Genomic DNA, 16,178 nt, shown 5'->3' with positions numbered 1-16,178 from the left:
TTTTGAATGGTCCTTTTACTTCGTAAATTTGTTTATGCTCACTGAAACGACATAGCCTTTACACACTTGGTTGCTCATACAACTCCATGGTCGTCGAGTTTAACTGCTCTAGCATATTAAATGGCCAAGTTGAACCAATTACAATGTTTATTAATTTCATTTAAATATTAAAGGCAGAAGCTGTTGCTGCCAAACCAAAATTCCTCATCTATGGTGTTCAAGTCACAAAATTTGGGATTCAAATGTTGAGGTTTAATTTTAAAGCGCTTCTGTTTCCCCAAAAAATATCATTCAACGCACACACTGATAAGTGCGTTTGGAGCTTTAGGCATTCAGTACACGATACTAGCAGTGCACGCATTCATTTCCCACCGTCCAAATAGTAGTCGTCCCATTCGAATGTTACCAGTGTTTATGAGATTGCTGAGTTTGGATGTGTGTGTGTGTGTGTGTACAGTCGTTTGTCTGTCTGGCTGCTTTAGCGTTTATTGTGCACATCAAATGGGCTTTGCAAAAAAGTCGGGAGGGTGTCCAACCAACCAACCAACCAACGAAACTAAAACAAACGAAAGCCCTTCTGCTCGTAGTACTGACGCGATCGTTGAGCTGTAAATACGCGGATTTTGGTGGCTTTCGAGACTGTGTGTGCGATGCATTTAGTGTGAAAATCGTGGATTGACACGATTGGTGATTAGCGCGTTCCGAGCCATGTTCGTCGTCGTCGGTTTTTAGAAAAGGTGTTGTGTCCCACAAACTTAGTTCGTACTTAGTAAGTTTTTGCGCCCCAATGCTGAACAGGTCACAAAAGTCATCACCAAAAACGCAGTGGAGTAACAGAATGCCCTTTTTTTTTGAAACAGTGAAGCTAGCTTCAATCTACATTTAAGCTGGCACTCCATTCACATTCGATGGCATCGCAAATGCTGCACTAAACTCTACGAGAACAACGACAACGAAATTATAAAAAGTGCTAAATTACTTGCAACTCTTTTAATTGAAATAGACTCTTGTTGTGCTAATAATCCCATTTTGGCGCGGCTGCATGACACAAACAATGCAGTCTGCCGGCCAGTCGCATTAATTATCATCTTAAGTGCCTTTACGTCTTTGTGATACTGGGTGTTTCGGTTGGTGGTGTTGGTGTTGATGCATTTGGGGATGGTCAGCTGTTAATTGTGAATGACATATCCGGCCCCTGAAACCAATCCCATTGCCGTCTTTCTCAAAAACTGGCAAGGTGTTGCAGGAGAATGACGGACAAGAGTGAAAATCGTTTTTATTAAGCCGTTCTAATGTCTCATAACCCCACTTAAACACACACACACACACATCCACATTCACAGCCAGGCCTTGTGCCGTGATTATTAGGGGTAGTCACTTTCAAAAATTTTAACATTTAATCCGATAACAAAATAATTGACTGTTAAATCGCTTTGAAATATTCTTAAAAGACAAAGATTATTTTTGTACCTTCTACCATAGGATGGGAGTATACTCACTTTGTCATTCCATTGAATGTCCTTGGATAATTTCATTGCATTATTGCAGCGCAATGTTGTGATATTTTTATATCCTCCACCATAAGATGGGGGTATACTAACATCGTCATTCCGATTGAAACACATGGAAATATTGGTCCCATATAGAGTATATATTCTTGATCGCCATGACATTCAAGGTCGATCTAGCCTTATCCGTCCGTCTGTGGAAAGCACGGTAACTTTCGAAGGCAAAAAGGTAGGCGCTTGAAATTTTGCACAAACACTTCCTATTAGTGTAGATCAGTTGGGATTGTAAATGTGCCATTGGGTACGTATTTAGATATAGCTCCCACATAAACCGATCTCCCGATTATATTTCTTTAGCCTATAGAGGGCGCAATTCCTATCCGATTTGGCCGATATAGGCAATATACGTTCCAAATATGGTCTGAATCAGTCCATAACATAATATAGCTCCCATATAAACCGAGCTCACGATTATATTACTTTAGCCTGTATACGGATTAATTTTTACCTGATTTGACTGAAATGTTGCACGGTGAATTTTTCTATTACCTCTAATTTACGTGTCAAACCTGGTCTGAATCCGTCCATAACCTGATATAGCTTCCTTAATAATCCATCTCCCGATTATATTTCGTTGGCCTGTAGAAGGCGTCAATATGGTCTGAATCGGTCTATAACCTCATTTAGCTCCCGTATAAACCAATTTCATGCTTTATTTCTAGAGCTTTATCCATTATCCTTTATTTGCCTATAAAGAGATACCGGGCGAAAACCCGGCAAATCATTCGATGTTGGGGGATGTATAGGATTCGGCCCGGCCGAACTGAACACACTTTTACTAGTTTTTAATTGATATTATCAAATCTGTAGACAACAATAGGTTGTCTAGGATTCGGCCCGGCCGAACTGAACACACTTTTACTAGTTTTAATTGATATTATCAAATCTGTAGACAACAATAGGTTTTCGCTATACAGCGGCACAATACTCACTTAAAATCAAATCAGATAAAGAATGTGTTCTTTAACTGATTTGAGGTGACTTTAGCAATATGGTGTTACGAGGCCACACAAATATAATGGTGAATCGAAATGGCCCGAAACAGACAGAAACCACTTCATCCACTTTTTTGTTGGATGAAGTAAATGTAAGAATTTTATTAACATTTCTGAATGAATACCCCTAATGTACACTGTTTCAGAGAAAAGAGAAAAGCAACAACACACATAAATATGCACTTTACACAGAGGTCAAGACAAGTGTGTCCGCTCTGGAAGTGAAGAAATAAAAATTTTTTTAGAAGGAATTATTTTTCCAACGAAAACCGAATCAAGAGCACATACTGCTGCATGCGGTGGATCAAATGCACTTGTACCTCGTACATATTATTATTATTGGATCATACTACATATGTATACACTACTATCCAATTGGCTATGCCAAATGATCATGGGGCACAAGTATGCTATCATAATTTCGAAAATACCCTAAATCCCCAAAGAAAAACAAACGCCATGCTCTCGACATACCGCACTGCGGACCATTGGCAAATTCCAATTGGCCCGATGCCTATGATATTGTGATGATGATGATGATGATGATGTTTTGGTATCGTCACAAATGCTTTCAATGAGTATTTGGTACTTTCACCTCCTCATCCTCCCCACTGGGGCCGATGCCGCTTTTCATCTCAAATGAAAATCCCCAAAATCCGCAATTATGAAATAGTATTTCGTGCGTTAATGAAATGGAAGAATGAAAACCTACATCCCATTTCCCTCGCGGAAAGTTGTTTTTGTGCGTGAGTTTTCACTGGTTCTCCATGCGTCTGCCGTGTGTCATTTATGATTGTGTACATGAGTGTGTGTGTGTGTGCGTGTTGAGCGAGAGCGTTTGTTTCCTTCATTCTTGTAGAAATCCGTGTCACATATGTGGTCTTCTGTTTACAAAAAAAAAAAAAAAAAATTAGAGAAAAACACCAAAATTCAAAAACGAAAAAAGTCTACTCAAAGGAAAGAGGGAAAACAAATTGAAATTTCAATAAAAAACGCCAATAGATAAGTACAAACATGCACAGTACATATACACATATATATCTTTCGTCGACGGTCGGGGGGCCTCTGTCTAGGAATGAGTTTAGCGATCGCTGTGTGAGAGCGCGGTACTTCAGTCGACCAAAGTCGAATGGTACGAACGAAACGACAATAATTTAGCGCACTCGGAAGAAAATCACAGATTTTATTTTTTACGTTGATAACTGAGCGAAAGGCGAATATAATTCCATTGAAAGTACATGGCAGCTCCTCAACATCATATTTCCCACAGCCACCACCAGCACAACCACCGCCACCGCCATCAGCATCAGCACCGAAACTAATCAAAATATTTGGTGCCATCCTTGTTCTTTTGCGTAATTTTCGTTAATAATTTCCCCCATCCCAACCTCCGGAAACAACCAAGAACAAAAAAATAAAAAAGAGAAACAACATCGCATTCAGCTAAGGAACGGGCACAGAGACTTATGCAACAACCAGAACAGCAGTAGTAGCAGCAGAAAATTGCCCAAAACAGATACCCAAATTGTCGGTGCACAGAGACACCGCCGATTTAGAAGAACGTTCCTAGCCGTCGTCGTTGTCGTCGCCGATTACATATGAACAACAACATTTGTTTGAGTGTTCGTAGAGAAAGTCCACTGTCCCGGCCAGCACTCAGGTAATTGAAGAGCCACACACACACACACGCGCAATTGAAGACACAGCAGAAGCAGTGAAGGAGTGAGGCAAAAGTGTGCAGAGGCAAGGATGCCCAACTACCGTCAGAAGAATCGTAATCGCAATAAAAATAAAAATCGCAATAAACAACAACAGCAGCAACAGCCCCAAGCTCAACAAGAAGAGTCGGTGACACCATCCGACACCAGCACCAGCACCAACGCCGTCGTCGCAGCCGCATCAGCCGGCGAATGTACCACTGTACATACTTCGTTCACCGCTGAATCACCATCGACAACTCACTCGCCCCCGCCGCTATCACCATCACCACCACCAGAAGTGACACCGGCCGACGCGCCACAAGAGAATGTCAACCATGGCAAAGAGACAGAAATCTCTGAAAATGCGTCTGTTGCATTGAATGAGGACCATCAGAGCAACGTCATCGCACAGTGTGGCACAGTTTCCGCCGAACCAGCAACGAAGTGTAATCAAAGTCCACCGCCAAAATGTAATAGCGCGAGTGATCAAAAGATGGGCAATGAAAAGTCAAAGCTAAGCAAAAGCCATGACCACCTAGAAGGGGAGATAACCCAGTCGCCCCAGCTACCGCCTCTGACACCAACGGCGAGTCATCGGCCACAGGCCAAAGTAATAGTGCATCGTATCGTGTGTGAAGATTCGGTGACACAGGAGGCACCAGTGCAATCCAAAAGCGCGACACGGGAAACAAGTGAACAAACAGACAAAAATAGCGAAAGTATCATTAAAACAGACAAACTCTCTCTTGAAAAGGGCACTGACCAGGACACTGGTAGAGTCAGAGCCAATAGTGAAGGCGAGGTCACTCAAAAAAAAGTGACCGTGATAGTGCATAAAATCCACGTGGAGAACAGTGATAGCGACAATGAGACCGGCAACAGCAGCACCCCTTTGGCTCTATCGCCGGTCCACATTGAGGAGGTCGGAGGTGACGAGTGCCTCACCGACGTCGAGGAACTCAGATCGCCCATTGTCAGTGAAGTGGACTCGGCGGCCGAGGGCGAAGATGGAGATTTCGAGCAATCCTCAGACGTGGAGATGCAATCGATGTCTTTGTCGCAGCGCGAGAAACGTAAGCAGAAGCGCATAGCGCTTGAAAATCATTTTCTGCCCCAAATGCTTAATCCTCGATTCCTCGATAGCATTACCGAGGAGAACAGCGATTTAAGTGAATGCGGAGATATTCCCCTGTCGCGATCGGCCTCGGCCGAGAGTGCGCCCAACAGCAATGAACAAAAAGCCCAAAAATTGAATGCCAAATACCCCAAAAGTTCCCTGGATTTCAGTAAGACTCACAAACACACCCCATCCCTTAGTACCCAACAGGCCAGTGGCAGTCCCATACGCGAAGAACCCTTGGCCTTTGCCGTCGAGGCTCGCCTCCAAGAATCCCCAGCCGCTGATGAAAGTTGCACGACTCTAAAAAGTTTTCTCTCGCCCGAAGCCGAGCTGGCCGAAATGGTTTTCATCAATTCGGCGTCCAGCAGCATGTCCGACCTCAATGACATGGACGCAATGGAACGCACCTCGCTTCACTCGACCCCATCCGTTGTTTTCGATCTGGACACCGATGCCAAAGATCTGATAAACAAACCCCCCAACGAAAGCGAGAACAACACAGAATTGACATCATCATCGTCATCATCACTGGCGACGGCGGCATCCTCTGCTGCTGAATTTCCTCCAACAATCGACACACAAAACAAAGGCGGTATTTTTGTAAACAACAATTCGCAAACACCGTCATCGTCGTCATCACCTGCTATTCATCAGCGGCCAGATCAGTCAGATCAGCCACAACATCTAGCCGATGGCAACAAAGAAGAGCAAATTCCACAGTCGTCGACGACGGCCGCCATGCTCTTCTCTTACGGTTCCGGTCAGCAGATGCTCGCCAATGATGATGATGCTGCTGCGGCGGCCATAGCTGCCGCTGAGCGCCTGTTGTCAGACACTCAAGCGAGATTGCTCGAAACTAGTTGCGATTCGGTACATACAAGTAGTGTTAGTAGTTTACGTGCGGATAAAAACGCGAAACCACCACCAGAGGTTGCTACGGAAAACGTACAAAAAAATATGAATACGGTGCGCGAGTTAATAAACGCGGATAGCACACAAACGCCAAATGCAAACGGTAATGGCAACAGTAGCAACAACGCACCGCTCAGTGGCGGTGTTGTTGTACGTTCACAAATCCAAAGTCAGAGTACGTCGCAGATATTGCGTGGATCACCATCACCATCACCCCCTCCAATCCCACCTCCACCCAGAAGCTTTGAGTTCGAAGCTACCAAAGGAGCGCTGCCTCTTAATGTGCAAAATGTCGAACAGCACAACGGCCAAAACAAAGAGGCAGACAAACTGCAGCAGCTTTCATCAGCACTCTCCCTACCCACCTCCACCTCCACCTCCAACACCACTGTCCCAATCGTGGCCTCTCCCTTGTCCTCAATGACTCGGCAGGAGTCCTTTGAATCCCATTGCTCCGATAGCACCACATTTAGCCAGTGTACAGCCATAAATGTCGATGCCACCCACAGCCAGGCAACTTCTGACTACCCATCCTCAATTTCAGATCTCAAAACAACAACAACAGCAGCTACAGACACCACAAGCCAACACACAGAGCGAGAAGAGCTGAGAAGTGCAAGTCCTACCGATCCCAAGAAACTGCGTTTGCTATGTGCCGAGACCTTGGCCGCTCTGCCGTATGGTGGTGAAGTCTTGGAAGAGTTAGCATCTGTGGCCCAAAATATTGGCGAAGTGCGGGCTGTGAATGTGGTCAAAACACACACCACCACCACCACCACCACCAGTACACACACCACATTGAAACGCGACACCAATATGCCCTATCCACCACCCGAGTTGCCGCACATTGACGATTTGCGGCTGGCCCTGGGCAAAAGCCTTAACGAGAATGGGGTTGGCCAAAGGCCCCCATCACCCAAACATCCAGAGTCTTGGTTGGGTGTGCCTACCACATCCGATCCCAAGGTCTTGGTATGTCTATCGCCATCGCAGCGCTCCTACATGGATCAACAGCAGCAGCAGCAGCAGATGGTCACAAAGACAACCGTCACAAAGGAGTCCCAAAAGCCGGACGACTTGCTGGATGCCCATCAGAAGTTTGTCGAGCGTCGCGGCTACCACGAGTTCTCTAAGCAGCAACTGGCATCCATGGAGCAGGAGAAGGCTGCCGAACAGCAGCTGCTCCAAACTGCAGCAATGATGAAGAAATTACGTAAAAGTCTAACACCTCCACCACCCCAAATTCCACCGCCTCCCGTGCCAGCGAAGAGTAGCGAAACGGCCACAATAGCACAAAATCTATCCAAACGATCAATACCAGCACCAACGTCCATTATCGCTGCCTCCGCCGCCGGCTCTACGACGGCACACATAGACAAAGGCAGCTATGACGTCACCGCCTCGAATGAGGCTGATAAAACAACAACCGCCAGCCGCGATGGAGAAGAGAACAACAAGCACCGTTTGTTATCTATAATACAAGATACGAGCGATTCTCAATCAATTCGCGGCCCACAACAAGAACAACAACAACAACAACAACCTGAGCAGCACAACAACCAGCAGCGGCAGCGGCAGCTAGTACAAACGGCAAAAGCAGAGACAGCAACATCATCGTTTGAAAATAACTCAAGGCAAATAACAAGTATTCCTCAGCAGCTGCAACAACAGCAACAAACACAACAGCCACAACAACATCCAGCAACACCTCAGCAATCCAAACCATCCACTTTCATCGTTCCAATAGCATTAACCAACGGATCTTCGTCCAAGTCATACCAGAATTTCCCTCAATCCACGGCAGGTGGAAGCATGCAGAGTGTCGAATCGAGTCTGGGTGAAATGTTCCCCACCCTGGGATCCTCCAACATATTCGATAAGGAGCAAAAGCGCTTCTCGAACATCGAGTCCTCCAGCACAAGCAGTCAACAGCTTCAACAAGCCCTCATGGATGCCAAACCCAAACGCTTCTCCAGCATAGAGACTCATTCGTACGAGAGCCAGAAGCGCATCGAAAACGGTCAAGTCGTCCACGACTATTCCAACTCCCAGCATGACAAACAGCAATATGGCGATGCACCACCTCCCACCTTCCCCACAAGGGCTGCCTTTGCAACAGGATCCGAGGCGTCCAGCTTTGGTGGCAGTCCCCAGTGTCCAGCATCAGAGCAGTCATCGCTAAAGAACATTCGGATGGCCGATGAAAAGGCGAAAACAGATGACCACCACGAAATTATGTCAGCTTTAAATTTAAACAATCATTCTTCGGCATCATCATTGAACAACAATAACAGAATGGCATCCCACAACATCACCTCTACCGCGAGCAGCAGCTTTTCCACCATCGCGAGTGCCCCTACCGCCGCACCCGCACCCGCAGCCACCACCACCAAACAAAGGAACGAAAATTCTCAGAAGAGCCTCAGAGATGAAGTAGATTTCGTAAAACAAAAACAATTTGAACAACAGCAACAACACTCACAACAGCATGAGAATGCCTCCGAACGAATGACAGCAGTTCGTAGTGGCATAGAAGATACTTATGAAGAATTTAGGCAACGTGCCAAGGAAGCTGCCGTCGCCACTGCCACCGACAATGCCCACATATTTCCCACAGCACAGCAAGTAACCTCGAACGGGCAATCGAATACGAATGGCAACGGTGTAATTTCATCATCGCCCTCCGTGACCACCGCCACCGCCACCTCCACCAACGGCAATAAAACACTTTTCCAACATGACCATGAAAAGCTCTTCAAAGAATTTGATGACCTCTCCAAGCAGCTGCACAAGGAGCTGGAGTCTAGCAAAATCCAGAGGGAGCAAAAGGAGCGCTCTGCTTCTCTGTTCGATCTGAACCGCATTCACTTGCGTCAAAAGGAGCAGATAGAGGAGTTCAACAAGATGCGCCACGAGCACATGAGCGAATTGGAAAAGGAAATTGAACGTTCCATGCAGTCGCGTAAGCTGCGGATGAGCAGTATGGAGCGCTCCCTCAGCAGTGGCAATGCCCCGTATGCACGAACCTATCAAATTCCCATACACATCGAGAACGGAGCAAATGCCATGCAGCAGCAAATGCCGCCCAGCAGCAATGTTGATGACACGCCACCACCACCCGTTCCCGAACCTCCACGAACCTATGAAATTCCCATACAAATGGAAAATACGGGGGCATCCTACTTGCAGAATAACACAGCGGATTCCCGCTTCCGCCGTTCGGAATCGATGTTCAATTTGAGCGATGAGGGTCGTAGGGTGCGCACCTACAGTGGCACCACTCAACGGCGTGAGGACGATTGGTCCAAATATGCTAGCGATTTGGGATCATCGGAAAATATTGCGCGTCCTTTTGCACGGGAGGTGGAAATCTGCTATCAGCGCAGACCTGGAGGCATTAGAGCTCCTCGTCTCACTGCTTCCACCAATGATTTGTCCTGCAATTCTCAGTCGTACGATCAGTACAATGCCTACAACGTTCGCCGATCTCAAGCGCCCATGCTCAACCGAGCGCCCCAACAAAATCGCCCCCACTACGGCAGTTGCTATTCGATGATCGAAAGGGATCCCAATCCCAAATACATAAGCACTACATCCCGCCGAGGTGTGTCTCCAGCCCCACAGCCCTCAGGATTCCACCCCATCGATGTGAACGTGAGCGAGGAGCAAATGCATCAGCGCCGAGCCTCATTGCCACGGGAAATTCACGAACAGCAATTGAAGTACATTGCCACCAAGGAGGAGCAGCTACGCACTGAGATCGAGCGCCTGGAGAAAGAGCGCCGCCGTCTTCTGGAAGAAGCTAATCGAGCACCTGCCATGCCTATGCCCCAACCCTCAGCGCGTCCGTTGCGAGAGGCATATCGCAGCGTTCCCAAACTGCCCACTTTAACCGAAGATGAGGTCTTCAGACAACAAATGGCCGAAGAATGGTTGAACAAGGTGGCCGAGCGTGAGAACCGACGCTTGCAGAACATAATCAAAATATCGAAAGTGCACGAAGAGGAGTCGGCCGAACACAAGGCTAATGAAAAGAATCTAGGCGACGAGTTTTTGAATCGGGTCAAGGAGAGACGTACAAAACTTTCAATGCCTGCCGACAGTGACTGGGAGTCGGGGGCCGAATCCCATCCCGCCAATCAAGCGCAATTTAGCGAATCCGAGGATGGGCCACCCGTCAAGATACTCGAGGGCGACCACGAAGCTAATCTACGCAGTTTGCCGCGGCACTTGCGCGAATTCGCAAAGTTTTCGAATCACCAGCGTGATGAAATCGAAGGAGGCCATCGGGAGCAACATCAAGAGGAGGAGCGTTCCCAGGAGGCAACTGATAACTCGCTCAGTCAGTCTTTTAAGAAATCCACCGTGGTGAGGACGGTGAAAAATATAAGGGCTCCAATGCTACCGGATAATGGCGGACACGGTGAGTCCATACATTCAAATGAGACGATTAGCGTCCACCACAAAGCTTCTGCAAACTCATGTAACACAAATGGCAAAATTTCTACTACCACCACTACTACTTCTACTACTACTACTAGTACTACTTCTAACATAGATCACATTAATACTCAAACAGATCCATTAATTTCTCTTGGTGTTGGTAGCGTCTTGGGCACCGCTGTTGTAATAGGTTTGTCCGCCTGGACTGCTTGGAGGAGATTCACCTGAGCGGCCGCCAAGCAAACCTACGCACTCGTGTACTGCACCGCACTTCACTCTCTGTATATCGTGCGCTGTCACAAACAGTGGCAGTACGGCTCCATGAAGTATCACTACTACCTGCGGGACATCATTCATATCCACCATCTTCTATTCCCTCCCTACTCTCTATAACCGTATCCCACTCTCTTGGCTACATAAATCGAGTCTATGTATGTATATATGTGTGTGTGTATAGATGTGTATGTGTGTGTGTGTCTGTGTGCACGAATATTGTCACATAATCGGTGAGACCAATCAATCAAACAATCAATCAATCAAAGAATCAATCGATCATTAATGCTGGCACATCTACACTGTATATGTATGTATGTATGTATGTACCTGTCACCACCACGTTTTACTACTCCAAATTATATCAGAAACGAACCGAATCACTCCAGTATTCCCCTTCCGTCAATATGTACGTATGTGTTGTGAACTCACCCATTTTTTTTTTCTCTCATTAAAGCCGACATTGTAAATTCTCCTTCTTCATCATCTTGTTGTTCTTCTTCCTCCTCTTCTCTTGAGAATTATTATGATATGTTTGTTTGTTTGTTTGTTTTTGGTTTTCTCTCTCATCGATGAACGAACTCGTACCTTCTCCAGGGAATGCTGATGACGGCGGAGAGCACAATGATGTCTCAACTGCATCCAAACAAGCGACAAATGCTATTTTTTCAAATTTATCTCCTACACCTTCAGCCATAAATATCGATGATCTGGTCACAAACGAGTTCCCAAGCACCTTTGATGAGATGTTTGCCAAGTCTCCTTTTCATGGACGCATTTTAGAGGAGTTTGACAATTATTGGCGTAACTTTCAGAATGCCGGAAACTGTTAGAAACTCCTCCAAGGGGCAGCTGTGCGAATGAACCTAAAAATAACAGACAGCGACACCTAACATTGCTAGCACCAAAATACTTGCGACAACAGAAGCTCTCTCTCTCTCACTCTCTCTTTTACCCACTCAACACCCAGATTCAAAGCACTGTATTTACTATCCATAACGCACCTCTCTTTTTGTCTCTCTTATTTTCTTCCGTTGTATATTTCGCACAATCACTCAGAATACTTTTGTCTCATTGTCTTTCTTTCTCTACTGCCTCTCTCTCTCTCTATTTTTCTGATTAACAACTATTAATAAACATTAAAATACACTCCCGTATAAAATTTATCTCAATTAAATTGTGTATATTTAATAAAAAAAAAACCCAAAAAAAAAACCAAAACAAAAACACACCAATACTGTTGTTACCAAATAATTAATACCAAGTACTTATTTAGTCAAATTAACCAAGTCAAACATAAGCACAAAGATAACGCAAGAAAGAAAATGTTCACTTTGTTACTTAATTTGCGCATCACCCACCTCCTATCTAGTTTTACAATGAGCACAGCAAATGACCGCAAGACGATGAACGACCGAACGAACGAACCAAGTTTTCTCTTTAATTTTTTGTGTTTAAATTGTTTATGGAATTAATTAATGAATAATAATGATTATTATGAGAATGATAATAAAAAAAAAGCAACACCAACAAACAAATTTAGTTTTGCTCTAACCAAAATCGAATTCAGAAGCGTTATCGATTTTTTTTTTTGTTTTTTTCGTGACATGATATGGATATTGATATGCATGATGACGTCATCGTTTTCCCATTTTGTATTGTAGTTACCCGATTAACACATTTCTATGCCTTCCAACAAACGCACCCATCCACTGTGTCTATGTGTGCTAGTCTGTGGTGAATGTTCAAAATTGCAATTCTACTCTCTCATCCTTTGGACTCAACGAATAAAGTTTCCCAAATGATTTGATGTTCAATAAAATGTAGATTGTAGGAATAATTGTTCCGTAATTCGTTTCGCCATCTGACAAATGGTACGATCTATTTTTTGGAATCTAAAATTTTCTATTATGATTTGTTGTTCCTCTGCCAACGTTTATTTTCAATTAACTGTGACGCGATGGCTGATCAGTGATCGGCCGCCACTTTTACGCCACGCTAACTTTAAAAAAAAGTTTCAGAAGCAGATCTTCTCTTCTTGGCTATGTTCTTGACGATCCATTGTTTCATTAAGACCTTGAATCGCGAGTTTGACTGAACGTCTGTTAGTAATATACCAAACTGCAAATGCAAATTTGCCCAGGAACATTCCACTAAGGAACTGGGCAAACTTCTCACATATCACTGAGTACTGTCCGATTCAAATTTCAAATTTCAAGCTGAATGCTTTATGTTTTGGAGGTTTTTTCAGGAACAGTAGAAAGCAATTTGAATAAGGCCAGGCATATTGTCAATTCAATAGTGAGATTTGTCTATAGGGCTCCACAAAGGGATCGCATATGTTGCTTTGTGAAGTGATTTCTTATTCTTTTAAGAATTTTGTGGACTACAGGAATTTAATACTATTTTACAGCGCTTTTATCCAAATTGCACAGTTGCCAACAAGAAGTATGTTTATTTTCTCTCGGTCCACCTGAAATCCACAGTTGTTTATTCCTAGAATAAGGAGCAATAGAATGACGAGATCGTACTTGGTGAGAATAGCACGACTTTGGAATCGGCTTCCTCATGAATTACGCATTTTTTCTCATTCTAACACCGTTTTTCGACTAAAATTGCTTAGGTTGTTTGCCTCCGATGGTTAAGTTAATTGCTTCTCTTTTTTGATTCTAATCTAGTGATCAATATTTTGACTTTTGATGCACTGGGACCAATATTGTAACTCTCAATTTACAGGCGTCTTTGACTTGCTGACTTTTTTGAAATTTTTTTGATTTTTTTAGATTTTAGATTTACATTTCACAAGATCTTAAGAATTACTCAGAATGTGTTATCAATGAAATAATGGTTAATAAAATGAAATTAAATGATACACCTTACCGTTTGCTTAAATCCTAATTCTTAAAGTCATTTGTTTAAGTTTCATGTTTTCAACAAATTTCCCTTCCGTTATTATAATACAAATTCCTAAAAGCAATTCAGTGGATGATCCATAGTCCATAGTGTTCAGATATACCTTTGCAAGTGGCAGCGCGTATGTGTTCTCTGACAAAGTGGCCATTAGATGATGCTATCTGATTTATGGTTTGTTTCCATATTGGATTCCACTTGGAAAGAGTTTTAAACAAATCAAAGAGCCATACTATGCACCGTCAGTTTTGCGCGTAGAGAGATTCATTAAAAGATAAGCGAAAGGGAAATTTTCATTACAAAACCCCTCAAGTGCTGCACACTCATGTGGCATGAGTCCGGAAGCAGCTAATATGCAAAAAAACCCAAGATATATTTTTGTAATTGACTATGAATTATCAATATATAACCATATTTTTTGTATGTTTCTCTTTCGAGACGAGCTCAATGATCGGAGATGCTAATGGAAAAGGAAAGCCAAAGATAGCAACACACACTAATCACTATGGGACGCGTTTCGTCTCTGTTTTAGAAGAATTTTTAACCATATTACGTGTGAAGGCTTTAACGGCCGTGCGTTGGTATGTTGTATTTGAATCGTATTAATAGCGAAAACGCATCTATGATACAATTACCACATTAACCACACTCGACAATCCTGTCTATTAGCTGTACTTTTTCCTAGTGCATGTATTTTTGTGTAATGACAGACATTCTTTCTGTGACAAATTACACTTCTTCCTTACTACGCATGGTTTTGTGCATCTGTTGGAACGCTAGATAAAGGCAATGGCTCTCGCCATCGCACGAATTTATTTTTTTTTTCATTTTCAAGTTTTTTTTTGCCTGTTAGGGCGAATATCATTAAATTTTACAATTTTTGTTTGTTTCTCTTTCAAGACGAGCTCAATCATCGGAGATGCAAATGGAAAAGGAAAGCCAAAGATAGCAACACACATCAACCAGTATGAGACGCGTTTCGTCTTTGGTTAGGTCTCGAAAGAGAAAGAAACAAAAATTTTAGATTTTAATGATCTTCGCCCAAACAGGCAAAAAAAAACTTGAAAATGAAAAAAAAAAAAATATAACGATATTGGAAAAAAAGAGATTACTAGACTTTAATCCCTGAGAACAGAAATTTAGTTGACAAAGTGAAATTTTGTAGTCTCATCTAACATTTTACAATTTGTCAATAAAATGATTTAGCATTTTCATTAAAATGCTGAAGAACTTTTTCAAAAACAAAGAAAAATCTAGAGCATCAATCTTTTCTGCTAATTAAAAAAAAGCACCAATCTTTTCTACTTACACCCAGAAAAATTAATCAGCTGATATCAGCAAACACTGTTTGTTTAATATCAACAAACATTAAATATTTTAATCTTTTAACTGAATCCATTAAACATTTCCTAAATTCTAAACAACAATTAAGGCATTTACAATACATAAATAAAAAAATTTTAAATATTAGCCGTTAATTTTTGTTTAAAAACATAAATATAACAGTAGTAGTTAATATGTTTGCTGTTATTTAAATTCGTTCAAAAACTAGCAAATTTTGAAAAAATTCTACGTTCTATGTTTATAAAATTGAGAGACAAGACGGAAAATATTTTTTTTAATATATTTATGAAATTGTTGAGCTTTTTAAGATCTGAAAACAGCAGAAAATGTTTGCTGTTTTAGCAACAAATTACTGCTGTCCCATTTTCAGCAGACTCTCTGTTGTTACAGCAAACATTAGTGCGGTTTTACTAGAAAATTTCTCTGAGTGTATTAAAATTATCACAACATGTGCATTTTATTTGGATTTTTAAGCTCTATCCGTGGCCTTATGCTAAGTCGTTTTGAGTAACATCTCAACAGTTCACACTAGTTGAGATGTTTTGGAAATTGCACTTCACTTCACACTCTAACAAATGGTTATGATTCAACTACTGTTAGGATTTATTTTTTCTTGCTTTATCTGTAAATTTTTGTAATTTTATAGTTTTTTCTTGGAAAAAATTCTGTTTATATTTTTTGACATTAATCAAGGCTGTGGTTATTTAGCACAATTCAGGCATTTATTTGGGCTCATATGCTTTGAATGACTCGTTTTTGTGGCAAACGAGTCGTTCCACCCTTATAAGTTGTAAAGGAAAACAGAATCGTTTTCAGAGCATTATAAAGGGAAAACAAGTCGTTTGTTTAAAAAAACTTTCTGTCTGAGCTTACACTTAACCAAATTTGTTATTCAAAACAGCAAAAATGTTTG

At 42.7% G+C, this 16,178-nt stretch overlaps 1 protein-coding gene across 27 annotated transcripts in view; it reads left to right on the top strand.

Annotated features, from left to right (window-relative positions):
- The window catches only part of LOC106084566 (vinexin), a 96,882-nt gene that overhangs the window by 18,562 nt on the left and 62,142 nt on the right, over window positions 1-16,178 (top strand). For 16 of the 27 annotated variants that reach the window (XM_013248321.2, XM_013248322.2, XM_059368941.1 and 13 more), the window contains one exon: window positions 3,834-10,718. The exons of 4 other annotated variants lie outside the window; for them this stretch is intronic. In XM_013248321.2, coding sequence (XP_013103775.2) covers window positions 4,313-10,718 — 6,406 coding nt within the window. In that variant the 5' untranslated portion in view covers window positions 3,834-4,312. Of the gene's footprint in view, window positions 1-578; window positions 770-3,833; window positions 10,719-16,178 lie in introns of those variants that run through there. 7 more of the 27 variants (XM_013248342.2, XM_059368943.1, XM_013248324.2 and 4 more) reach the window with 6 other exon arrangements.

Source organism: Stomoxys calcitrans, chromosome 5, assembly GCF_963082655.1.
Source record: "Stomoxys calcitrans chromosome 5, idStoCalc2.1, whole genome shotgun sequence".
NCBI classification, from domain to species: Eukaryota; Metazoa; Arthropoda; class Insecta; order Diptera; family Muscidae; genus Stomoxys; species Stomoxys calcitrans.
This window is presented reverse-complemented; position numbering and strand designations above follow the sequence as displayed.